The sequence below is a fragment of the Ptiloglossa arizonensis genome, chromosome 7 (assembly GCF_051014685.1).
Source record: "Ptiloglossa arizonensis isolate GNS036 chromosome 7, iyPtiAriz1_principal, whole genome shotgun sequence".
Classification (NCBI taxonomy): Eukaryota; Metazoa; Arthropoda; class Insecta; order Hymenoptera; family Colletidae; genus Ptiloglossa; species Ptiloglossa arizonensis.
This window is the reverse complement of record NC_135054.1, coordinates 23,302,483-23,329,630: the sequence shown is the minus strand read 5'-3', so window position 1 is coordinate 23,329,630 and position 27,148 is coordinate 23,302,483. Positions and strand designations below refer to the sequence as shown.

Genomic DNA, 27,148 nt, shown 5'->3' with positions numbered 1-27,148 from the left:
TCCGAACGTTTGACGCGGTTCGCTCGTCGGGTTCGATTTCTCTTTTGATTTTCAACGCGTCTCGACGAGTAACGACTTTACATCCTCGGTACCGTAAAGGCGATCGAGAGCGATTCTTCTGACCGGATACTTTTTGTTTTCAGGTTTCTGTTGGCTAGAGGTACCCGCGCGAGCCTTTCCACGAGTACCGTTTCCTCGAGGATTGGAATCCTGGATCGCTTGTTGACGGACGAGATCGAGGATCGCGTAACGTTCGTTGATTGCACACGACGATCGTTTATCTTTCAATGTATTCGTTTCTCGGCGTTCACGACGGAATAAAGAAATTTCTCGAAATTTCGTCTTCTCGAGCGTGCCCTCCCGTTAAAAACCACCAACCGTTCCCTGTATGTTCGTCTTCGTGGAAGGTTCCTTTTCTCCGTAACGTAACGTCCTAACCGTAATCCGCAAGACCAGGCGCTCGTCGACGACCGCGGGACGTTCTCCCGGCGTAACCAACATTTATGCTTTCAGTTTCCAGATCGGTCAGGATGACGTCGATAAGCGATCGACAATTCTGCTGTCCGAATTGCACGAGCGTATTTCCCAGACGACGGGGGCTCAGAGAGCATTTGACCTACCAATGCGGTCAGCCACGAAGATTCCAATGCCCGTATTGCAATCATCGCTCGAAATTGATGTCGAATCTTTACAAACACGAGCGATGCAAGCATCGCGGCCAATTGGTATGGTGCATCGATCTCAATCAGCAAAAGATGTAGCGTTAACGTGTTCTCGCGGGTTGTCGGGCGTTAGAACGATCCGCCAGAGACCAGAGTTGGGCATTAATTCGAAGAGACTCGTGCTACCTCGAACCGGATCGTTGTCCGGGTGTAACTTTCGTCCGGATGATCGTCGATCGGAGAGCTTTGTCCAGACAGTGACGTTTCTCTCGACGAAATCAAATCCGGATGAAAGTTCAGGGCACTCGGATCGGTACTTTGACACTGTCGACTGAACCACGACGATGTAAACGTTCGGTTGCGCATATCCGTGGCGATCGTACAATTGTATCGGGATCACGAATAAAAGTTTATCCAGACGAAACGTTGCTTGTTGTTCTTACTCGCTGTCCGGGACGAAAATGTGCCCAGCTCTGCTCCAGACTTTCCCCGTGGGTGGAACTAAAGCTTTCCACGGGAAAACTGAGAATTGGGCTCGAAAGATTGGACAAAAAGTAGACGAACGAGGGTAGATCCTCGAGGCTCCCCGTTGGTTCACCGTTCGTTCGCGAGAAGAAGGTTAAAGAAGCGTTTGCCGTACGATTCTGGTTCGCGAATCGACGGTCTCTTCGATGTTGTCGCTGTCGATCGATGACGGTGACGATGATCGAGAGATCGCGACAACGGGGAAGTTTGTGGAGAAACGCGAACCAGATTGCGCAGGTAAAACGCGGTCGTTGGTGTCCTCTTCTCGGCGACTCGTAGCGCAAACTTTCCATTAACACAGCAACCGTTGTCACCTTTCTTTTTGTTGGGTTCGGGAAGAGAGTATCCGTGGCCGTATGGATCTCCGCGGGCACTGCTCACGTAAGCACTTTGCAATCGTTTGTTTTGCTTGCAGACGAGCCGTTTCTCTACGACCGTCTAATGGGCGAACGGGACGCGTCTACGTCGTTCGCTCTGCAACACGTACAGAACGTCAAGTTCCCCTGTCCGAATTGCAGCAGCGTCTTCAACCGGAAGAACAATCTTCAGAAGCACCTGAAGTACGAGTGCGGCCAGTTGCCGAGGTTTAAGTGTCCTTACTGCGAGTACCGGTCGAAGAAAACGTCCAACGTTCGGGCGCACGTACGGTGCGTTCACTTCGGCTGCGCCGTTTACGTGATCGATCTTAACGCGAGCTGCGTCTAGCGTCACCAAGATCACGGACCACGGGATCCTCCACCGAAACCGTCACCGGGCTGCCGAACGTTTTACCGTTGTTACGTCCACGGAGCGCGGGGCCTGACCGATACAACGACGATTCGTCAACGCGTCACGCGTCCACGTGCTACACAACCATCGAACCAGACTCCGCGACCATTCAGTTTTGCATGCGAGAATAGTGTCGCGATCTAGAGGTAATGTTCGAAGAGTGTCCCGTTTCACGACTCGTTTGTACAGAGACCAAATAAAAATATCAATCCTTCAGCCTGAAACGCTTCTCGACGTACACATGTGTATGACAATCCCGTGGAAGAACACACGACACGTCGTCCAAAAATCGTTATCACCTTTCACGTCGTATCACCCGATCCCCTCTCTCTCTCTCTCTCTCTCTCACTCTCTGTCTCTCTCTCGCTGTCCGTTACGCTCTCGTAGATCGCTAACCATCGCCATCGATGTCCACTCACCCTCCAACTTCCCCGATCGTCCGTTCCGTCACCCGGGTATTTCTCGATCGACTCATTTATCGAATAGACGGAACCTTGTCGCTGGATCGCGGACTCTGACGAGCTCCAAACATTTTCTTGCAGATCTGGAACACCTGGGCGGCTTCAAGATACCGTGCAACGCGTTACCAAGAACCACGGCGGAGTTCCAGCACCGTAACAAGGGTAGATTCCCCTGCCCGAAATGCACGAGCACGTTCAACCGGAAGAACAATCTCTATTCTCACCTGAAGTTCGAGTGCGGCCAGCTGCCGAGGTTCGGCTGCCCGTATTGCGATTACGCGTCGAAGAAGTCGTCGAATATCCGCGCGCACGTGCGCAGGAAACATTTTGGATACAAAGTCAGCGTGATCGACGTGTCGCGCGATCCGTTCGGGACGTCGATGGAAGATCTCGACACCGCGAAGATCGCTCAGGCCTTCTAAACGACCCAACCCACCTTCTCGCGTTTCTTTCGTTCGCGTTGTTTGTCGATTGCCGGTAGCGGCGCGCGGTAATTCCTCGTCTCCGGGATCGACCGGTCTCTCGGATCGAGGCACCGTAGCGGAGAATTTTCTCTCGCTCGCCGAGTGAAACGCTCGCGAACGAATTTGTCCCACGGTTTTCCTCGTATCTTCGCGAGAGCGGTCTCGTTCGTTCGAGGAGTCTTCTCCGATGCGAAGACGAGTCGCGATTCACGCAACCGTGATTCGAGTCGTTTTCGAGAACGGATCACCACCGAGGAAATCTTCGCGCCGACGCTCGTTGAAACGCGAGTCGATCGAGGGTCGGTGCGGAAACGATCGCGAGCTCGAGACACTACCGAGAAACGGTGGTAACGAGTCGTTGAAATTAATCGGAGCGTAGTCGCAACGTTCGAACGAGAAACGCGCGCAAGATTGAATTCGGCGAGGATGGTCGCAGCGATCGAGACGCGTATCTTTGAGCGAGGAATTACCGCCGTACGGTTCTTGTTTACGATTCGTCGAGTTTTAACGCGAGCACGGATGATTTCGTTGATCAATAAAGCAATCAGCTGCCACTGCACGAGCAACGAGCCTCTTTTCTTATTTCATCCTCTTCACGGAAGATCCCCCAAGCTCCTGCAGGGAAGCTCTCGCGGTTGGACGTTCGGCGACCGAAGAAGGTTCGAACCGATACACACCAGCTTCTTCGATTCGTACAAATGTTCCTCTAGCCTCTACTGTATAACGGTGCTGAGCTGGCAATACGAAGAACTCTGACAGCGGTGTCGCGTTTCTGTTTCTGTTACAGGCTTGAATTACTGCGTGTTCACCGGGGTGCCGAACTTTGTTCTACAGCAACACGTTACGGGGGCGACTGGCCCCGCGATCGCGCCGGTCGCCGACAACGCGCGTATGCTCGCGCGGAAGTTTCCCTGCGGCAATTGCAGCAGCGTCTTCAGTCGTAAAGGGGGCCTGACCTATCATCAGAAGTTCGAGTGCGGCCAGAAGCCGCGGTTCAATTGCCCTTACTGCACGTACCGCGCGCGGCACATCTCGAACGCGCGGAGACACGTACGCACGTGTCATCCGGGAAGAGAAGTCTACACGGTCGACCTCTGCAAGCTGGACCACCACGCTGCTTGAAACCGTCTCTACGCGAAGACTATCGAAGCGTTCCGTCTTCGAAGAAATGGATACCAGCGAGCAACCAGCGCCGGAACACGTCCACGTGATATACCAACTCGCCGGAAAACATCGCGAGACGTCTCTGGAAGAATACCCGTCGTCCTCGTCGTCGTCGTCGTCCTCGCCCTCGCCCTCGTCACGAAGAACGGTAGAGACCGACGTCCGTTAGGGGGAAAATGCTCGATTCGTGGCGCCGACCGATGCTTCCACTTTTTCGCGGAAAATTCAAACGCGTACCGCGCGGAGATCGTAGCTTGTCGATCACTGTGAAGTACGTGAATAAAATTCGAGCTACAGGTACGGTTTCTAAAATCACTCGCGAGACGTTTCGAGGAATCGCGAATCTACTTATTCGCCGGAGATACGACGGAAGAGTCGAACGATTCTAGCCGGGTCGACGAATTCGATTCGTTGGCAATTTACGATTCCCGCACGGTGCAATTCGGTGAACCATCGTCCAGTTTGGGTTTATTTCGCTTACGCGCGAAACGATCGCAGCAATCTTCCCCTAGGTTCGATGTGTTGTTATCCAGGCGCGCGTACGGCTGAATCGCGCGACGATCGATCGTAGCGGCCGGGGTTGAACGCGATTTTCTTTCTTTTCAGGAGTCGAAAGTTTCCGGTGTTCGCGGTCCGTCGACGGAAGCCACGGTGGTACGAGTTACGGCGAACAGATCGCGCAACGCGCGCAACGCGCGAACCCTGCCCGAGGAGACTCTCAGTGCCAAAGCAGTAAACGTGTCCGTTTACGACGCGTCGCATCCGGTGATCGTTTCGTTCGCGTTTACCTTGGGAATCGTCGACGTTAGAGCGCCGCGTGGCTCTCTGCGCGGCAAATTACGTGGCAAACGTTATCGCGCGACGGTATCATCGACGATCGTTCACCCCGCAATCTCGCAGAACTCGCAACCGCTATTTTACTCATAGTACAATTGTTCACGGCTAGCCAAGTCTGTATTGTGTTTATCACGGCGGTGGACGTTCGCAAAGTTTCACAGTTCCGGGACTTTCAGAACTCACGGACCCAAACTCTGTACTTAAACGGACAAGATCGACCGGATCTTTCACTTTCATTTTTTTTTTTAAATATACGATGTTAAATCTACCAACGACCATTTGTGAATTACGCTCATTCGCAAACACCGCGGGCCTTTCACTCCCTCCTCCCAACGTCGTTCTTCGTCTCTCCCTTTCCGAAACATCGAACCGATTTATCGTAGGGCGGGTGCCAGCGGGGACCACAGTGCCCCTAGGACACGCTGCCTCTCGATTCCCACGAGGAATCGACCGAACGATCCACGACGTCGAATACCGACCCTTCGTTGACGCAAACCGAGTACCGGTGTTTGACGACGTTCCCGTCTCGTTTCTGTTTCAGGGTATCCCCTGCCAGGAGATTACCCGTGCATGGTGCCCGTTGCGAAGAAACGTCGAAGTTACAAGAAAACCGGCAGACCGCTCGTCGGGAACGAGGAGAAGCGAAAGTTTCCATGCCCGACCTGCCCGAGCGTCTTCAGCCACAAGAACAATCTCTACTACCACTCCAAGTTCGAGTGCGGCCAGTTACCGCGATTCAGCTGCCCGTACTGTCCCCACAGGACCAGGCACGTGTCGAACGTGCGTGCACACGTGCGCAGAAGGCATCCCGGGAACAGTGTGTACGCTATCGACGTCTGCAAGCTGGAAGTGTAATCCAACAGCGGTGGGACGAGAACGGAAGATCTCGGAGCAGCTCGTCGCGCCACGACCGAGCCTCGATTTGCGAACGAACCGCGAAATCAGTGTAACTCGCGCTCTTCGTTCCAACGGACGCATCGTACCGAATCTATCGTTACAAATGTATCCGTACCGATTCGTGAAACTAGAAATACTTCGTTCGTATCGCGCGTAGCGTCAGCGTAGCGTTTACCGAGGAACTCGCGTCGTCGAGTTACCTTTCCAAACCACGTGGACCAAAGTTTCGCGAATTGCATCGGCAATTTCTTTTCTTTCCATTCGCGGAAATGGTTTCGACATCGAAACTTGGTCGAACGTACTCGCGCGAGGGAAGAAGTTTCATCGTACCGAGCCGATTTCCCAGTACGCTTCGATCGTCGCGGTTCACCCTGCAGCGGTGTCCGACGCGACGTTAATTTCTAGAGAAATTTTACCGCAGTCGAAACGACCGAAACGAGAGAAAAGTTTCAACGAAGAAAAATCGTGTATCTTCGAACGACCGGATGTATCGGTCAGGCGTTAGGCCGTTTCCCTAGCGATCGACGATCCCTCCTCTCCTTGAATCCTACACTCGCATCGTTCGAAACAATTTCCTCGAACTTGTATCCGTAGGACGTACTCGTCGAACATTTTCGAGAATCGAATTGTACGCGAATTGTAAAGGAAGAAAATGAATTCCGTGGAAAACGTTCCGCTGCCTCTTCGCGAACCGATCGACGAGCGTTCTTTTCCTTTTTTTTGTACTTTGATAAGGACAAGGGGACGGAGTCTCGCAGATACGGTAGCAAGATACTCGTGTAAAAGTTATAAGTGCAATATTCGTTTGTACCCAAGATCTCGCAATAAATACGAAAAATACGAAAAAAAGAAAAGAAAAGAAAAAAGAAAGCTGCGCGATGCCCAATTGACCCACCATTGGATCTTATCGTTTTGTCTCTGGTCCGTGGAAGAAGGATTGCGTCGCTTCGCAATAGATTCCCGTGCATTCGCGTCCCGCTGTTCGATGCGAACGCTTCGAGCGTGGTCTCTCGCGCGTACGATTATCGCTTTAAACGAATTCTCGACTGTTGTCGAACACTTAGCACTGAAACAAGTTAAGTCGTCGCGCACGGTGCACGATCAGTGGTAGAATTAACCGTAAGAACGTCTGAATTTTCCAGGGAAGCAACCGAATCGGATGTACGCGTGCGGGAGGAATCGAGCGCGCCGTACTACGGATCGTGATCCTCAAACGGCACCCGTCAAACACATTTGTCCGAAGTGCGGTGGACCCTTCAACTGGCGCTACAATCTGCTGCATCATTTGAAGTACGCCTGCGGGCAATCGCCGCGATTCAACTGCCCGTATTGTCCTTACAGGACGAAACACACGTCGAACGTAAAAGCCCACGTGCGCAGAAAACATCCGAACAGAGAGGTCTATGTTATCGATGTACTGAGCGGCCAGCAATAACGAGAAACGATACCAGCTTGTCTAGGAGAAAACGAATCGGCCGTACGAAATCGTTCTTTAGGGATACGCACCCGAGTCTTGAACTCGCAGGCCGGGTGGTACTCTGACCGTTAAACCTGACCAGCCGATGGACGATTCCTTCTCTCCGTAAGTCTCGCGACACGCAATATGGCCGCCGTTCTACACTGTATTGTCCCGTAAACTATAACGAAACGATCATTGAATAAAAACAAGGTCACCCCGAACTCGTCCTTTGAAAAGCTTTGCGTGCATGCTCTCACTCGCAGTATTCGTTTCGTACCATGCCTTGCAGCAAGAACAAGTCACACGGTCGGCTATACGGGCTGCGCGAACCGAGACCAACCGTGTCGCTCGAACGGTTCGAGGTACGACGAGAATTCGCAAATCGAACGACAGGTGATTCTTTCTTATCCACGAACGAGTATTTCTTTCGCGGAGAACGAAAGAGTAGATCCGCTCGCTCTCCGCGGCTAGGTGTATCCGTATCGTCCGAGTGGGTAGAAGGACGGTAGACGGACGTATAAAAAAATGTTCAGTCTCGTATCTCGAGCCGTCTCGACGATAGAGGCACACCGTGTATAGCGATCCGAACCAATCCGAGGTACCGAGGTACGCGACAGCGTATACTTCCGGCCGTGGATCGTGCGAAAAATCATTGTCATGCAGCAAATATCGCATCTCGTAGACTATCCACGTACCGTTATCTCGTGGACGTTATCTCGGGCTCTTAACGATCCGATTCTGTTGAGATACACTCGGAATGAACAAACGAATTGTGCTTTTTTCAGAGCCGATGTACTTAGCGCCCCACCACGTGGAGACGAACGTCTGTTGGCCGTACTCGCCGAGGGGAAGGACGTTCTCGCCCACGGACGTCCATCACGCGCAAAAATTTCCATGCGGGAACTGTCACAGCGTGTTTAACCGGAAAAGCAACCTCGAGTATCATTTACAGTACGAGTGCGGACCGTCGCCGAGATTTAATTGTCCTTATTGCGTGTACAGAACGAGGCATCCGTGGGACGTAAGGGCACACGTGCGCAGGACACATCCTGGCAGCGCGGTCTACGTTGTAGACATAAGCAAGATCGAAGTCTCGCAGCACTCCTAATCGATTCGTAGCTCGACCTGGACCGTTGCTAGGCAAGACGACCGTTTCCTCATCGACCAAGCATCCGTTCCTCCGACTCTCGTTCGTTCTTTCGTCCGTTTCGTCTTCGTATCGATCGCGCCGCAAATTACCAACGTCTCTGCGGACTCCTTTATTTTTAACAGCCCGATGTGTATCTGTATCACGCGCGACGATGCTTTCTTAGCTTGTAAGAAGAAAAAAGAAACAAGAAAAAGGAAAATTACACGCACTTTCTGCTCCTTTGCACGGGGTACGGTAATCTTTCGGACGAGCGCGACCACTCGTCGCCCCTCTCCCCGGATAAGTGAAACGAAACGCGCGAAACCGAAGAGACGCGTAACCTCGAGGTTCTGACAATCTTCCTTTTCGTAGATACTCGTTTCCATCGACGTGACGGCGAAGATACAATTGTACTTGTTTCGTTCTCCCGGAGAGCGTTATCGTTGAATCGGTAAGGTTCTCTCGGTGAAAAGGAGTCCAAACTGGATCTGGTTCGAGCTTTTTTTTCTTCAAAATGGTTCGAACTGGGTCGCGTTTCGACTCGTTCTCGTCGAGAGAACTTTCGAAATCCATCGACGATGCTCTCGCGAAGCTACGAGGACGAATCGCGTAAACGATGATTTTCGTTAAACGATCGAACTCGATTCGCTCGAGGCTCGCGAGCTCTCTCGGTACGTTTCGTTCGGTTTCTATTTGGCGACGTTAGAGGCGCGGGTCTAGAGACGAATGAAGAAGAAGCTCGGTGGGTGTGAAACACCGAGCACTCGATTTCGTTTCGTTTATCCGGGGATTACTGTATTCGCCGCATCCACGTCGCTTTTCCCTCTTGCCTCCACGACGCAATGTTTTCCCAGTCTCGTTCTCGAGAAGCTAAAATGTCTCCCACGTTCAGCTAAAGGTCGGAGTTGGGTTTTGCATACGTACATCTAGGAATAGCTCGGACTCGTAGCGATTTACGTGTCGCGTTGCAACCGCTAGGGAGCAACACGAAGCAAACGACCGAGTAAACGTTTCGTAAGTTTTTGCCGCCGGTTGAACCGCTAAATCGTGTGTTAAACGAAAGCAGGTGAATAAACGCCAGGAGTCATTTTGGTGACCTTTCTGTTCGCAGGTGCTCATCATCCGGTAATACGTCCATCTTGTTACGCTCAGGGTCATCGTTGCGCCTACGATCTCGCTCGAAACGAGCTAAACAGAAGTTATCCGTGTCACAAGTGCGGTAACGCGTTCACGCGTAAGAACAATCTGTACAATCATCTCAAGTTCCAGTGTGGTCAGTTGCCGAGATTCAACTGTCCCTATTGCTCGTATCGCACGAGGCACTCTTCGAACGTCAGATCGCACGTGCGTAGGATGCATCCAGGTCAGAGGGTGTACGTTCTCGACGTGCGCGGCAAACAAGAGAACCAACAGCAATGGATATTGTAGACGAGAACGGGAGGACGAATACGCGAACGAAACAGCTGCGACGCTCCTCGAACTGTAAACGATTATTTACGCTCGCGATACGTCGCCTCGGAAAACGACCTAACGATCACCGCCCGAGGAATCTCCGTTTCTCGATCCTAATCTCGAACAATGTATACAAATAGCGTTACGGCGGTGTAGCGGCGAGAGTAGTTTGTATAAAGTATGAGTGGTTGCAGGATTTTTCATTTTGTCTGGCATGTAACTTGGGAAATATTTTTAATACTTTACGTCTCTTTAATAAACACTGCGAATTTTTGTACCTGTCGTTGGCGATCAGACTGATACGTATCGTTCGATACCAAAGTACTCGACAGGATCTATGGAACAGTACCGAGTATTACGGGTCTTTGGTATCGAGGTGGCAACGTTACATTTGCAACGAATACCGATCACTGTTCGATTTCTACGGTACTCGATTAAGCGGGCGGAACAAATGTATCGATACTGGAAGATCGATAACGTGTGTGTGTATATATAAACTCGTACGCAAAAGTATACGAACGCTCGGATTTCCAACGTTTTATAATTCGATAATGATCGATTCGAAACGCGTACCTTTCACTGAACGAAATGGTTTGGATATTTCCGTGTACGAGTGTAGGTACGGGCCGTTGCAATCGATACTTTGTTATCCGGCATCGTCGGTATCGATACCGGTATCAGTCGTATCGCTGCCTGTCGTAGACTCTAGGTCCTTCAATAAAACGTTCCTTCAACGAAGCTTGTTAAAACGTATCATTCGACGTTGCGCCCGATGCTCGAAAAGAAACATTTTACCCAAACGCATTCCCTCCATTCTCTTCTACCGAGAACGTCTACCGATCGTTTGCTCGGTAGGTCTCGTTAATCGATCGGACGTTAACGCGCGTCCGTCGCCTTTCGGGGAACAATTGGACTCGATTCCAAATGTAAACTGACAATCAGCCAGACCCCGTTTCGTTCCAGATACGGCCCCGTTCACCGTGTTCGGGTTCAACATCGGTATCGGAGGCAGCCAAGTCCAAACTATCGGCAAACTCTGGCCCCAAACGCCACTCCCTAACTTTGACAATAACTTTAGGACGAAGAAGTTCCCGTGCCCGAACTGCGCCTGCGCCTACAGCCAGAAGTACTCGTTGAACCGACACCTGACCTACGAGTGCGGCCAGGAGCCACGGTTCAAGTGTCCCCATTGCGACTATCGGTGCAAGAAATCGGCCAACGTCTACGAACACGTCCGAAGAAGGCACAAGAACTGTAAAGTGTACGCTATCGACGTTCTCAAGATCGCCCGCCAGGAGCGAACTTAATACCCCCGCAGATTCTGTCGCGTGCTACGCGAAATACCGCGGTGCAAAAAACGTTCCTCTTGGAAAAAGAAACGGTGAAACGCGAAACGAAGTTTTCTCCTCCGTGGTTTCCTTTTCGAGAAAATCGAACGTACGGGCGTCTTCTCTTCGCGGATTATCTCTTCGAGTGTTCCTCTCAAGTTCCTAAAAAGAATCGACGTCGAAACACAATCGAGCGCGCGCGTTTCGAAATCGATTTTCTCGAACGCGAAGTCATCGGCGGGAAAAATTTCGTTCGACGTTCCCCGTTGATTTTCTCGCGAAGGATACCTCCCGCTGTTATATCGTCGCGTTTTGCGGTACTCGTTGTACACGTTTGCATCGAATCGGGAAACTTTCGGCGCGAATTACACTCACATCGGACACGTTCGTTTTTAAGGCTTCGTTGGAAAGATGTCTCGCGTCCCGTCGCGAGTCTTTCGCCGAAATTTTCTTACGCGCGGGATCACGATCGATCACCGTCGGTTCGATCACGGTCTCGGTGGTCCGGAATCTACCAGGCGTTGTCTTTCACGAAATTGTACTCGTATATTGAGACTTGTAAATAAAGAGGTCCATTTATCGCAGCGACTCGACACCTCGCTGTTACTTCAGCCCCGTCCAGCTTTCTTCGTCCACGATACTCTTTATAGCCGCCTACTCGCGGTCCCGTCTACCCTCGATCGTTTCGTTCACCTCTTAACTTAACGAAAACTGCTTTAACAGCCGTGCACGACGAGATTTTGTTGCGTTCAGTCGTTGATCTTCTTTTGCAGGCGTCATCGCGACACTTTTCGCTCGCATACCCGGGACTCAACGCAAATCTACCGCTCAACGATTCTCCTCCGCCGCTAATAAAAGGTTCAACTGCTTGAACGCCTGCGGGAGCTCGTTTACCCATCGTGGTTCGTTAACCAGACATCTGCGTTACGAGTGTCAGCAAAGTCCTCGCTTCAAATGTCCGTTTTGCGAATTTCGCTCGAGATGGAGGTCGGACGTTTACAGACACGTGCGCAGAAGGCATCAGGGCAGCGACGTGTGTTGCATCGACGTCGGTGGGAATTAACCATCGTACCACACGGACGTTCTTGTACGCGCCAACGGAGCCTCAATAAAATCTGCGAGTCCCCCCGTACACGTCCCTTGATCCCGATCACTATCGTCAACGTCGCACCCCCGTGCTTTCGAAAGACCCGCGAGTTTGCTTCACACTTTGCGCGTTCAGGGATCGGTGGACTCGTTCTCGTTTCGGGTATCCCCGTAGGCCAGCGATCGTTGATCGTTTCGCGTCGACGGAATCAACGAGAACGGTTGCGCAACGATGGACGTTGAAATAGTATTCGCTGAAAAATTGTGGACTCTCGTCACCGAACAAACTTTTCTTTTTTCAAATACACGTATCGTAAAACCACGGTTCTTTCATTCACGAAGATTTCCTCCTCATTGCGATTATCTCGCGCGTACTGGTCGCGGCAGTTGTTGGAATCTCGAGCTCGCCGCTGGCACCCCGTTGCCCCGGTCGGTGAGCATCGTTACGAGCGAACAGGATTCTGCCACGTCGAAGCTCTAGCAAGGTACGTGTCACGTTCGAGCCATCTCCGTGAACGCCAACGGAGACGGAAGATCGCGATTACTCGTGCTTCCGTAGTGTACCCCTTTCGCATTAATTATTCGCACATCTGGTGATGGTATTTGTCCGTTCGGCGAGCGGCAAACTTTTCAATTTTTTTTTTTTTTCTAAACAAAGACCGAGAGAGAGAGAGAGAAAGAGAGATCTTCCGTTGGACACGGAAGAGTTGTCGCGAGCGCGCGACTCGTAGACGGTTGGAAATAGTCGACGATGGTTTGACCGGAGTGTTTCTCTTTTTTTCCAGACATCGATTCGCGCTTCTCCTGTTACATGGTCGCCGATTCCAAGTTCCCGACGGTAGCCGCCAAGAAGTATTTCTGTTCCAACAACTGCGGGAGCTCTTTCAGTCACAACTACAGCATGAAGAGGCACGTGCGATACGAGTGCTGCCAGGAGCCGCGTTTCAAGTGTCCCTGTTGCGAGTATCGCTCGAGGCGTACCTCGGACGTCTACAGACACGTGAGGAACAGGCACCAGGGCACCGCGATGCGCACCATGTACATCGACACCTGTAAAAGTTGAATAAAATTCTTCGAGGCTCGTCGTTTCTTCGCCGGCCAATTCTTTGAGCAAAGTCCGAGCCGAAGGCGTTCTATTTTTTACGTTGCGTTGTCGAGCGAACGATTTCCAAACGACCCAGTCGCGCGTCGACGTTTTCGCATCGACGAATGCTGTTTCTGTACGATTTCGGCCAACGATCGATGGTTTTCCCTCCTAGAGAGAGAGAGGGCCGATTACGGACTCGCGGAGGAGTTTTGCATCGACGAGGATGCCAGATTTTTTAATTTCCAGGTGACACGTGCTTCGAGAGACCGAACGAGTAGAAAAGTGTTGCACGTTCTCTGCGTTTCGCGTTGCTTCGCGGTAACATTTCGGACACGCTACTAACCGCGGCCAATCTGTTTCTGTCGTTTTCAGGGTACGGAAGCGACCCGACGCATCAAGTTCGACCGTTCGAGCTCGTCGCCGGGAATCATCCCTGTCCGACTTGCAATCGCACCTTTAAGAGGAAGAATAGCCTCAGCAGACATCTGCTGTATGCCTGCGGGCAGAATCCACGATTCAACTGTCCTTACTGTTGGTATCGGTGCAAACTCCGCAGTAACGTCTACAGACACGTTCGAACCACTCACAAGAAGCGCGAGGTTTTCGCCATGGACGTCGTCGGACACTGCGTCAATAAGCCCAAGTGAACCCATTCCTTCCTTCCTTCCTTCCTTGGTAGTCCCCTGGATCCCTGGACTCGCGTAGACGGGAGCTTGGAAGAACCGACTCTCTTCGAGGGGATGCTGTAAATACGCGGAACGAGCGATCGGGGGCCCGAGTCGTGTCGCGAATTTCACGAAAGACGAGAAATCGAACGGTACCGATGACGAAGAGAATCGTTAACGTTCGATTTCTCCCCTCGTCGCGATTGTTTCTCGTCGAATTCGAGGTACGACCCGCGTCCCGATCGCGCGACCCTGCCTAAACCGACAGGGCCACCTTTCACTGTTTCCCGAGACTCGTCGGTCGCAACTTGAACGACCAGAGTCTCTTCCACGGTGGATACATCCTGTGCACCGAGTCTCTTCGAGAAAACGAATCCGTGCTAGAAACGGTACTCGTTCGTAAGCAACGTGGATACGTTTCTCGGATAAACTCGGCTCGTGGCACATCGTGTACCAGTTTCTTCCCGTCTATAGACTCGACGCTTTTCCCGTACGGTGCTTGGCGGATTTGATCGTTGCTTGTTTCTAGGGTAACTCGAGTTCCTACACTCCTAGTATCTAGTTCCTGCAAGTGTGTACCCAGTCGTTCCGGGAGACGAGACAACGTTCTGTGATAAGCGCGAACGTCGTTGCCGAGCAACCCAGCAACGGCCGACCGTTTTTCCTGTTTCGAAGCGTTCCTGGAGATTGCTCGCGTGCATCGTCTTGTACTCACCTTGTTTAACGTTGCACGCCAATGGTCGTATTTTCGCGTTAGCTGCGCGCGATTCGCTCGAGGCCGCGGGAATGTGTCCACGCGGTCGAAGGTTCTAGGAGCTTTGGCGAAACGGTGGCGAATGTACGCTTTACGCTGGGAGCTGGCAACTATGTATCCGTTGCAATTTCATTTAATTATACGGCATGAGTGTGCAATAAATAGTGTCCTAGTATTCTCTTCACCCGTGGTCGTTTCCCTTCGCGCGGAGAGTACCTCGGTAGGACGAACGCGTAGATGAAAAGAAAGAAAAGAAAAGAAATTCTTCGCGTCACCGCTCGCACTCGCGTGTCTCACTCTCCTTTCCAACGCTCTTGCCCTCTCGGTGGAGTAAACGAGGAGAGTGCAAGACTTCGGGGCACCGATCTGCTCGCGACTTTGCCAACCGGTAGATTCGTTCCGTTTGCGAAAACGTAGGACCCGCGTTTGTTCGTTGAGAGTTACTTTAAGTATCCGCGACGCGAAAACGTTGCTCGTCGAATGCAACACGCGCACAGGGACGGTGACGCTTCGATCGTTCGAGAACGAATCTCGAGTCCCCGACCCTGTGATTCTCGCGAAGAAAACGATCGAGTCTACCATCGTGGAAAGTTTCGACGAGATCCGCGACCCGAAGGCGGTCGGTACGCTCTCCTCGCGAGAAGATCGCGGATGGCGTCGATCGTCGAGTCGTCTCTCTGCTTCGACTAACAAACTCGGTGGGGAGGATTACGCGTTCGTCTTTCTCGCTCGCGAACTCGTCGCGAATTTCACGCTCGAGGTATCGGTGCTACCGCGATCTTTCTCGCGCGAATTTCTTCCTTCGACGACTATCGCGACAGTCCAGGACTCGTGCAACACGGTTGTTCGAGGTACGCGACGAAACGCAAAGCTCGTGTTCTCGAACGCGTTTACGAATGTGTCTTGGTCGTGGGTTGCGTTCCTGTCACGAGCATCGAACTTCTCCTATATATACACATATATATATATATATCTCGGTGCGTTTCACACGGTGGTGGTGAATGTGTTTGCGCACGTGACTGTGTCGCGAGATTGCGTAGCCCTGGGATTCTTGGAAATCGCTCGGAAAGGGACCGTCGCCGTAAATCTCCCCGTAGTCGCGTGCACGTCCAAGAATCTCAGTTTAAGGGGGTCGTTGGTGAACGAGTGATCTCCGTAGGCCCTCCCTAGCCGACTCTAGCACGGCGAACAGGTGTGCTACAGCGAACCGCTCACCAGTGATCGTGATAATATACCGGGGTGCTTCGTTTTGTTTTCAGATCCTCGGTATTTTACGAACGCTTGCTACAAGAAACCGCGGGTGCGCTTCAACGACGCGACCTACAAGAAGTTCCCGTGTCCGAACTGCCCGAGCGTTTTCGTCTGGAAGTGCACGTTGAAGAGACACTTGCGCAACGAGTGCGGCAAAGAACCGCGGTTCAAGTGCCCGCACTGCGATTACCGCGGCAAATGGAAGGCCAACATATGCAGACACATCAAGAGGGTTCACAAGGAGTGCAGTATCTACGTTATCAACACGTAGAACCCCCTAAGCCGCGGGATCCCAAACGTCGCGGTTGTCGCCCTCGTAACGAGAAAACGCCCTCGTCCTTCTCCGTGGATGAAATATTTTTACCTCCGACATCGATACCATTTATTGTACATTGCGTAGATTTCTAACACGACGTGCCTCGGGAAACTCGCTGGTGGAACGCTTCGTGCGCGATCCGAACGAAACAGTGGACGCGAGAAGGTTCACCGCGCGGGATTGGATCGAAAGTTTGCGTTTCTTTGCGTGAAAATCAACCTCAACGCTGGTCGTACGGTTCGCGCGAAGATCGATCGGAGAAAATTCGGGAGAAAAATGGAATTCGACGCGTAACTCTGCGCGCAGGAACCAAGTTGGTCTCGTTTCGGTTATCCGGAGATCGCTCGTGCCATTTTGAAACGTTGTCCGGGCTCTGTTCGAGTACACGCGTCGTATTCGTTAAATATTCGAGAACGTATTCTCTCGAGCCTGCTCGTTCCACGATTTCGCTCGGACACCGTACGAATCTCGTACACTTTTATCGTCGGTCGATTCTAACGCGCGAGTCGAACCGCACCGTGGTACGCACGGTGCGGGATTCGATTCGTTCACAACTAGGATAAGAGGATCGCGACGATCGCAGCGATGTAACGATATCAATAAATACCTTACTGTTGGAAAACTGACGAGATTGCGCGCCTCTCTGTTCGTTGGTTATTTATCGAGGATTCACGTGAGATCTCATCGGACGCGACGCAACGTCGAAGCGAGCGATTTAACACCACGAGGGGAAAAAAAGAAAATATTTCGTTTGTTCGTTTGTTTCAGAGTACCAACGAAAGTGGCCGTTCGGCGAGGGTATCAGACCCTCCAGGTACAGAAGACTGCACGCCGGTACTTACGTCTGCCCGAGCCCGAATTGTTCCAAGTCTTTCAGCTGGAAGGGCAATCTGAACAGACACCTAAGATACGAGTGCGGTCTTCAGCCGCGTTTCAAGTGTCCCTATTGCGACTATCGTTGTAAAGTGAAAGGGGACGTGAGTAAGCACATCCTGAGGAAACACTACGGTTTCACCGTATACGTACTGGACCTGTTCACCGCCTGATCCTCGAGCCCCCGTTCTCACGCTAGAGCTTCGAAACTTGTACCTTTTACGTCCGAATAAAACGCAGACTTCTTTTCCCAATCGAGATCGTTGTGCGTTACTTACCGAGCAAACGATCGACAATCGACGTTTACAGCCACCTTCGGGAATTCCCTGGACCAACGTCACGGAACCTCGCTCCTCGAGAGGCTCGACTCTGCTCGCGACCAGGCGTTTATCACGTTTTCTTACGCTTTCCTGTGATTCCAGGTGCTAACGGATTCATCCGGTACCGCGGCTAGTGGAACTCGTGCGTACACGGATGACTGCTCGCGATACCACCCTCCCTCCCTTCCACCCTCTCCTCATTTTTGGAAAATCGAAAATCAACCACAGAGCGAACACTATCCGCGCAATTGCAAGAACAGTGTTCGTTGCCGATTCGTTCGAGCAGAGTACGCAGAGAAGAGAGCGATTTCCTCGTCTATTGTTCCTCTCGCTGAACAACATCGATCGGCACCGCCCTTGACGCGAGCGAGCAAAGGCTGTACCTCGGGCGCGACCAATCGAGCGCAGTGTTCACCGGATGAACGAAACCGGGATCATCGTTTCATCGTTCAATCCATCGACGAATCGACGAGGTTCACCGATGAAAACGAGACCAAACGCGAGGTCGTGTTCGGGTTCGTTCTCCTCGAGAGAAGCTCGTCGATCCGTTGTTGACACTCCACGGATTCGATCTCTCTCTTTCTCGATGCAGAGAAAGCTCTCATGAAATCCGTACCATTTGCCGAATGTGACGAGTTTCTCTCGTCCGGGTACACCGCGTTCGATGAAGTTGGATTCGCGAATCGTCGGTGTTTAGGCGGTTGCCCAATCGTTCGATACGATTAGGTTTTCGATCGTCGTTTCGAGAAAGGGTGTAGCTAGCGATTACGTAGCGTTCTCGTGGCGCGCTCGGTGTCCCTTCGCGCGATTCTCCGTGCTCCCGGGACGACTGATCGCGAAAGACACCTTCTTTTTCAGGGTACAAGGGGTCCACGACGCGACAGGGTCACCGACGCACCAATTGGTTCATGAAACCCAGCACGTACGCCTGTCCGAACCCGAACTGTCGTAGCGTCTTCGCTTGGAAGAGGAACCTGACCAGCCACTTGCGTTACCAGTGCGGTCAGAAGCCGAGGTTCAAGTGTCCTTACTGCGATTACGTGTGCAAGGTGAAGGCGGACATACGGAAACACATCAGGGTGAAGCACAAGAACCACGACGTCTACGTGATCGATATATTTCAATCGTGGGAGGTTCTGCGATGAGATCGTTACGGAGAACGAGGATCGTGCTTGTTGCGTTTCGATCGTCACCGACACCGGCCCGACGAAGATCCCTCCGAACGGCTGTAATTTCCTACGAGAATTAAATTTTCGCTTCGCTGGCTTGCCACACAGCGGATCCCGAATCCCCCTGTAGACATCTTGCGTCGAATCTCTCCGAATTTGCCTGTAACGATAAGAAATGTGTCTTGGGTTCAATAAACATCCGACCGCTTCCGTCGAGCCAACGAATCGACGCTTCGCATGTATTATCGCACCTTTTTGATTGTTCTCTGGGTTTCGGGGTTTTCACGCCTATCGGCTCTTTGTAGAGGTACTAACCGTGTAACCGAAATGTTGTGGATTTAGACGGAGAATGTTAACTGCATTTTGTCGGATTTGAGAGTGAAAATTGCCGGGTGGTTGATCGGTTCCTTCTCGTACGCGTACACGAACCCTCGTTCGTTCTCCCTGGTCGTCGTGTCGCGGGGAGACCCAGACACGGAAGCGTCGTTTCCACCGTACCATTTCGTTAACCTTAACGTGAATTTTTTCCCCTTCTAGGTTCCGGTCAAAGCGCCGAGGCACTGGATAGCAAAAGCTTGGCCGCGAACAGCAAGAAAAAGAAGTTCCCCTGTCCGAATTGCCCGACCGCCTACGGACAGAAAGCGAGTTTGACCAGACATTTGAAGTACGAGTGCAGACAGGACCCACGTTTTCAGTGTCCCTACTGTCACCAAAGAAGTAAAAAAACCTCGGGCATTTACACGCACGTCAGAAGGAAACACTTGAACTGCAAAGTGTTCGCCATCGACATCCACGGGGACGCGATGCAGCATTGCCCGACCGTGCCCCAAATGGACTGGTTTTGAAGCCGATTCGTCGTCTCGTTGCTCTCGATCGCGTAAATCGTATCCCGATACGGTAATCCCTGGACACCGGATAGGAAATTCTCGCACAGACCCCTGTTCGCGTATACAATTACATTTTTACGTTGTTTCGAAGCGTATCCTCGTGAAGGTATCGTCGACGAATCGGCAAACTCTTCCCGGTGAAAACGTCACCGATTCGTCGATCGTGCTTTCGCGAAGATACGTCGAAATATACGAAAATTTCGATCATCGGACTCCACCGAGGTAGATCGAAGGAAAGTGTACTCTTGGAACGAGAAGATCCCGTACGATCTCGTTTCAATTATCCGGGGATCGCTGTACTTTTGCGTAAAGTTTTACTCAGTATTAGATCCATCGCGCTCGGTGTTGTTACTCGCGAATAACGGATTCTAGTTCTCTACCGTGAAACTCGGCGATAATGTACAAATGTTTCGATTTATCGAGGATCGATCACCGGATCCTTGCTAATGTATAGAATTGAACAGAGTATTTAGTTGAATAAATACGTTTTTATGATTCTACATATTTTTATTTTGCAGACGCACGCACACAGTTTGAGCACATTGATTTACGATCCTTACGTTCTCCTTTCCGCCTACTCGCCCGGCAGCGAATACCGAGTAGTTAAGGACCGTACGGCGAATAGTACGTTAAAAGTTTTACGAAGGTATTCACGAAAGAAACACGACCGTTCCAATCTGTTCCAGGATACTACAACCAATGGTACAGCTACTGCCCTTGGAACGTGAAACCGTATCAGTGTTTGAACTGTCCGAACAATTACTCGACGAAAGTTCACCTGAAACGTCACGTAGTCAGCGCCTGCAACGGGAAGGAGCCTCGCTACAAGTGTCCCTATTGTCCCTATAAATCTCGCTACCCGTCCGACACGTACAAGCACGTGAAACGTCTCCACGAATACCACGACGTTTTCGCGATCGACGTACAAAACCAGAGGAACTACTTTCCGAAAGATACTCCCACGCTTCAGGACAACAAATCGATATTCTGAAACTCGAATCCGCAATGCCGCGATGGATCGCGCCTCTGTACATACCTTAGGAAATTTACGAGTAAAGTGTGTATTTAAACAGTAACGAAAGGAATCCGCGCAACGAAAGCGCGCCTCGTTTTTTTTCAATTACGCCTGTCCCCGTAGTGACCGTTACTTTTGTTTCAGGTTCGACTAGTCGGTGTCGAAGCATTTACTACCGTAACGTCTTCGATTTCTAGACGCTCTTCGGTAAGATTTCATATAATTATCATTCTCCGATAACGGGGAACCGAGAAAATTCATTGGACTTTTCGAGTGCGTCGAGTCACACCTCTGGAGTTATACCAGATTCGCTTCGAAATCGCAACTGTACAGTCCCGAGCTCGGTCGTTCTTTGTAAATTTTCTTCGTTCCTCGCTGTTACGCTCGTAATTGCGTGCAATCGTACCGAAGAGGCACCGAAAACGATGCGACGCGTTTGCGGCCACCTGTTTCTCGCGTGTCGTTCCCCGAACGTATTTTCATCGAGGAAACGCACGCATCTCGAGCCTCGTCGATCCGTTTCGGGTGTTTCGCCGCTTTGCGCCATCCGTGGTGACTCTTTTACGCGTCCACGATCGCGAGAATATCGTCCAGCTGTTCTCGTTCGGTTAAGCGCGTTTATCTCGCGTTTCGTAAACCGAGTCGTCGAGAGCGAGTTACTCGTAGTTGTTGCACGCACGAATCTGTCGTCGACGATCTTTGTGTCTACGTTGCTGCTGTCCGTGGACTGTGCGCAAGTATCTTGCTGGGTTTTCTGTTTCAGTTTGCCGTGGCTTCGGCGTGTGGCGGAACAAGTCGAAGAGGTTCTACTGTCCTAATTGCCCGAGCGGATTCACTAGGGAGACGAACCTTCGGAGGCACGTGCGGTACGGATGCGGCCAGGGACCGAGGTTCAAGTGTCCGTACTGCGACATGCACTCCAAAGAGATCTCGAACGTGTACAGGCACATTAGGACCAAGCATCGGGGAATGCGCGTATTTCTCACCGACGTGGCCACCAACAGGCAGTTCTACGCGCGGAAGAATTAACAACCGAGTCGAATCTTTCACCGGTCACCGTGCGTAGACACTTCGAGTACCGCGACCACCACGAATTCGAAACACAGCCGCAACGAACGTTCCCCAACGAACGTTCCGCAACGCGAACGAACGATATTTGTATCCTAAACGAATAAACGAGCTACTAGCGTTGCCCTCTCGCTTCAGCTTCTACGATAGCTGTCGTCGAACGTCGGTAGCCCTCTGCGAAACGACAAACGGTCGACGCAACTGTTCCATCTGTAAGCCTAAGCAGAGAATGTATAATAAAAGTCGCTTATCCGAGGCATCGTGGAAAATTTTAGTCACCGATCCCGAGTCTCAACGTTTCGAAACCGTTCTCTCCCAGATCTCGTCGTTCGATCGCACCGATACTCCTCGAGTTCTCAACGATATCGCGATCAGTAGAATCGTTCACGGATAACCGACGACCGATGTAACCCCGTCCATTGTTCACGTTGGCCGAGAGCGACAGATCTTGGGGTTCGAGATCGCCCTTATTTCCTGCTCTTCTTTTTCGCAAAGCCGACAACTTCCTCGACCGACGAAACTCGAAATTCGTCGTATCGCAAAGAAACGCAGGAGGTACGCGAGCGCGCAACGAGCGTAGAAACTTAACCCCAAGGTCTCTCGCTCGCCGGTGCTCTATCTCCTCGTCGGGTGGTATGTGCATGGCGTTGGCCCGAGATGAAACGAGTCGATTCCCGAAACGAAATCCTGACCGTCACCCAGCGAAAAAAAGAAAAGAAAAGAAAAGAAAAGAAAAAAAGAAAAAGAAAACTCCCCGGATAACCGAAACGTGGACGATTTCGTTTCGGTGATCCGGTGATCACTGTGCTTCGTTTAAGTGTGTAACCCAATAGGGCGAACAAGGTCCGTCTTTTTTGTCATCGTACTCCTACGTCCGTTCGTGGAAGCTCATCCAATCACGACGCTTCGCTTTTGATTTCAGGCACGATATATTTCCCAGCGTCGACCGGTTTTCATTATCCCGTGTGCCAGGGCCAGCTCCAAGAACCGCCGCCCTGTCATCGTCAGACGAAGCAGGGGAGCAACGATAACGACAGGTTAGTTGTCAGCTAGTGAACACCACGCCGATACCGTTTCGTTTACGTATCGTTTCGTTCACCGTGAATAATCGCGCGACGAACGAACGTTAACCACTTCTCGGTTAGACGACCAGCGTCTCGTCGCTCGCGTCGTTCTCCCCTCGACGTTCTCGACACGCACCGACTAACGTTTCAGTTTTGCGAACGCGTGCTCGCACTCGCAAACCCGTGGAAACAATACACGTTTGCATTGCAGGATGGAAGAGAAAGACCGTGTCGTGGAATCGTGTTTCGTTGGCTCGACGTGTCTCGCAGCCGCTACCGCGGCTATTCATCGACGTTTGACCGAGAGACATTTCCCGGAGACCATACCGCCCACGGAGAAAAAATCGAATCCCGTGAGAAAGTGCGTTCAGTGCTCGAGGAAGAAATGCGCGAACGGGAAAAGAGTACGGAAAGAGACCAGGTACTACTGCCCGGAATGTGACGTTGGATTGTGCGTCACGCCATGCTTCCGCCTGTACCATACGATCGCCTGAATCAGCGCTGTCCAGCGCAAGGGGCCCCTCGCGCGCTACCTACCCCCTCCAGCGTTCCTCTAACCCCGCCCAGGGCCCGCGTTGCCATGGAAACCGCGTGGAAGCTCGCAGACGTACACCGTCGCGTTCGAACAGCAGAGGGGGAACCCCGGAGGACCCACGAGGCCCAATTTGGACAGCGCTCCCCCAAAAACCGACGTGTCCCGATCGTGTTGTAAAGCTCGAGTCTCGACTAGATAACGTGTTCCGATCGCTCGTGTAATCCCACCGAACGAACGACAAAAGGAAACGACGGCATCCCGATTGCTCGCGCCGGGAACGGTTAACCGAGAAGTGGTTAACACCGATTAATAACACTGGCTAATAACGCTACGGTGCATCAGGTACACTTGCCCAAAGTGCGAAAGGAGTTACCAGCATTTGCACCACATGCTGAGACACTGTAAGTTCGAGTGTGGCAGCCCGCCGAGGTTTCAGTGCCCTTACTGCGGAATGAGGAGCAAGCAGTCGAACAACGTTTACAAGCACATACGTCTCAAACATCCAGGATCGAAGGCCGAGGTCGTTGTGCTTCCCTACGATCAGCAATGAACCGTTGCGACCGTTTCCTCGACTATCGTCACTTTCTTTTCTATTCTTTTCGACAAGTTTAACAATAAAGCGCGATTTACCGGAAAAGAATGTGTATACTTCCGTTTGCCCCGACCACGTACTCCTTCCGTTCTCCTCGCTCCTCGAAATGGTTTATCCTACTTTATTTGTTTTTTTTTTTTTTTTGCGGTGATTTGGGAAACACCCTCGAAACGTGTTTCCACGTACGGGGAATACTTGTTCCGTCACGCTTCGAAACGACACGTCATGTTTAACATTTTCAATCGTTTTCCAGGTAAAGAGTCGCTCGAACGTCATCTACGCGCGTCCACGTGGGAGTCAGCGGCTGCGATTGATCGTTACTCGTCCCGCAATTGTCCTTCTTGCGCGTAAACGGGTTGTCCGGGCAAATACTTTGTCCCCGTATATAGCTTGAAGATGCCTGCAACCGCTTTATTTGTTTGTCTTTAACTCAACACAATATAGTACCACCGCGCGTGTGTCAGCCTGCAAGCACAATCTCTCCAAGACTCCGACATAGAAACCAAAAGCCCATTCATTACTGCCTGTGAACATTTCTTCGCCAACGATTCGCTGTGCACGATTCTTCCTCTCGCGAGTCGCGTGTTCGCCAACTTGGCATAACCGTAGTATTCCGTACGACGTTTTCGTCGAGTTCGCACGGCAGTACGTTCCAACGACTGCCTCTAGTTCCGGGGTTTCGAACCTGGTCGGGCTCGATGGATAAACTCATCGTACATTCGACGATACAGAAACACACTGTCGTGATAAACTCTGGGACGACTTTGCTTTCTTTGCTCGATGGGAAATTATTATCGTTAATTCGTAGCCAATTGAAGACTATCGGGAGAAATTGGAGAATAGCAAAAAAAAAGTCCTGGCTCTGAAGTTTCAAAGACCAACGCGATGTCGATGTTCGAGGAAACGTTCTCGAAATTGGACCAAAGTACAACGATGCGAAAGTACGCGGAAGAAAAAAAAAAACAAGGAGTTTCTCGTTCTTCGTTCTCAGCTGTTAGCACGTGGACAATTCAAACGATTATTTTTCTCTCGTTTAACGACGAATGTTCGTTGTTGTTCGTTCCGATCGAGACACGAAAGTTCCCCACTTTCTCCCGATAAATGTCAATTGTTCTCTTTAATAGCGTACACTTACACAAAATCGTAACATCGTAATATCGCGTGTACGGTACACGCGCGAAGAGATTGCGCGCGATCCCTGAACTTGACGTGCAATCTCTTCGCTCGCGTACTCTACGCTCTCTTCGGGCTTCGAGGAAACTGGTCCACGCTGTTACGGACGCGCGAACGCTACGAGCGAGAAAATTATCTCCGCTTGGTGTACCAGTGACGCGTGAGCGGATACGTTACACGCACCTACCTTACGCATCGTGGTGATCAGGAGAGAAACAGTTTCCCAGCTGGTGGCGTTCACGCATTCGTGGTACCGTGGACGAGTTTCCACGAACCCGCTACACGTTACGAGATTCTTTCCACCGCGCGCGGTAAAGAATGAAATACGATCGATTTCCACGAAATTGTTCGCTTCGAGTTGTTCCGTATCCGATTCGAATTTGTTTGGAAAAGGTTAGGAACCCCTGGTTCTAGTTCATCGTGATATCCGTCCCGTAACTTTTCACCAATCATCGTATCGCTTCCGATCGATCGGAGGTCGAATCGAAAGAACAGTGGCGATCGTTCGGAGTGTCCACGTTCATCCGATTTCGTTGCTTCGAAACGCTTGAGAGGCTGCCGCAGAGCGCGTCGCTCTGCCGCGAACAAAAAAAAGAAAAAAAGAAAAAAAAAAAAGCGAGCTTTTCGAGAAGCCAACTCCCGCAGAGGGACGCCGCGGCCGATTTGTTCGTGCTAACCGTACACTTCCGTTTCTTTTTCAGCCTTCCTAGAAATGTTGCCGCCGCCCTGGTTCGAGGACAAGTGCTCGGAACGAAGTCCAAGAAAGATTAAAACTCGGTTCCCTTGTCCGCGTTGCCGAAAGAGTTACACGACCAAGAGCGCGGTGACGGCCCACTTCAAGTACGATTGCGGCAAACCGCCGCGTTTCGAGTGCCCCTATTGCGGCAAGTTGAGCAAGAAAAAGTTCAACATCCAGGATCACATACGGCACAAGCATCCATCGAAACCGGTCGTCTGCAACACGTTGTTTTAGGCCGAGTCCTCGTTTCAAGTACGTGCCTGCCGACGCGTCTCTCGAGGAAGACACCCAGTTGTACTCGCGCGACATCCCGTGACAGAAATCGAGCGTACGCGGTCCGCGCGACGCTACCCACCGATGTAGACGAAACGTGCAAGGTGTACAGTGCCTACCTACGATATTTACGCGCATTCGCGCGACTCGTCGGAGTGTTGTACGTGTACCGCGGCAAGTGGGGCCCGATTTGGTGGCGTATCGGTGACGCAAAAACGACGAGGAAGGTTCGTGCAAGGAACGTGTGCTCCGTTCGGTCCAGTTCCCGAGTTACGTTCGCGTTCGTTCGACGATTCTGCGCATCCGTCTCGCGCATTCGCCGAGCGCTCTCTGCACGCGGGACCGCGAAGCGCGAGCCGAAAGAGAGGGGGTAGCGCGAAGCGGGCCACTTGATCGACGCTGGTTTCCGTCACCGAGTGTACGCTCTCGGATAACTGTCGACTGTACAAGCGCCTTTAATTTGCGAATATGCTATCGAGAGATCGACGCTCGAATTTGTTCGTTACTCTGGAGCGTGCCACGCGGCTCGTTATCGGGTGTCTAACGTCCGATTCAATCCGATCGAAAGTACTTACCGGTTACGGTGTTAGTATTCGGTATTAGTATTCATTTTTTTTAGCAGAGTCGAAATTACGGCAGAGTGCTCGAGCATCGTTAGTTTCGTTCAACGAATTGGACGATGAGGTCGAACCCGAATTTGGTCCTCGTCGACCGTCGGATCGGGAGATCGATAAACCTGGTTTAACGATACGCCACTCGTGTACATAATTCACGGAGATACTTCCGTTCCAAGGACGTGTAACTGCGAACACGGAGGCGCCCGGTTAGTCATGTAAATTCATCGGTGTGTGACTCTTGTTTGGAAAAAAAAAAAAAAAAAAAGAATTTAAAAGAAAAAAAACGAATAAAAGCGTTTCTAGGAAAACCAAGGAATACTGTGCATTTGCGTCGTTTCATGAACCGTCGCCAGAGAGTACCATCGGCTTCGGTTTTACTTCGCGTTGGTCGATGTGCTCGCTTACCGACTACTTCCCTTCCTGCATGATACACTCCTGTGCGTACACGTTTCCGCATCCCCGATATTTAAGGCGATGCTCGACAAAGTTGTCCCCGAAACGGCTGGCTTCCACGATCC

At 51.4% G+C, this 27,148-nt stretch overlaps 2 protein-coding genes across 37 annotated transcripts in view; both read left to right on the top strand.

Moving 5' to 3' along the window:
- The window catches only part of LOC143149450 (uncharacterized), a 97,948-nt gene that overhangs the window by 51,832 nt on the left and 18,968 nt on the right, over window positions 1-27,148 (top strand). Inside the window, exons 7-8 of one of the 36 annotated variants that reach the window (XR_012992789.1) lie at window positions 18,357-18,726; window positions 19,205-19,336. The exons of 12 other annotated variants lie outside the window; for them this stretch is intronic. Coding sequence is in view for 22 of the 24 variants with exons in the window: in XM_076316813.1 (XP_076172928.1) it covers window positions 22,560-22,674; window positions 22,913-23,195 (398 nt within the window). In the remaining 2 variants the exon portion in view is untranslated. Of the gene's footprint in view, window positions 1-513; window positions 786-1,602; window positions 1,645-2,497; window positions 2,984-5,422; window positions 5,850-6,920; window positions 7,387-8,022; window positions 8,814-9,477; window positions 10,619-10,781; window positions 11,735-11,919; window positions 12,536-13,017; window positions 13,354-13,691; window positions 14,084-15,997; window positions 17,036-17,073; window positions 18,303-18,356; window positions 19,165-19,204; window positions 20,019-20,240; window positions 20,614-21,332; window positions 21,895-22,559; window positions 22,675-22,912; window positions 23,874-25,702; window positions 27,108-27,148 lie in introns of those variants that run through there. 23 more of the 36 variants (XR_012992788.1, XM_076316822.1, XM_076316813.1 and 20 more) reach the window with 23 other exon arrangements.
- Window positions 3,911-5,409, top strand: LOC143149465 (uncharacterized). The gene is made up of 2 exons (XM_076316872.1): window positions 3,911-4,192; window positions 4,651-5,409. The coding sequence occupies exons 1-2, from the start codon at window positions 4,049-4,051 to the stop codon at window positions 4,969-4,971; spliced, it is 465 nt and encodes a 154-aa protein (XP_076172987.1). The 5' UTR covers window positions 3,911-4,048; the 3' UTR covers window positions 4,972-5,409.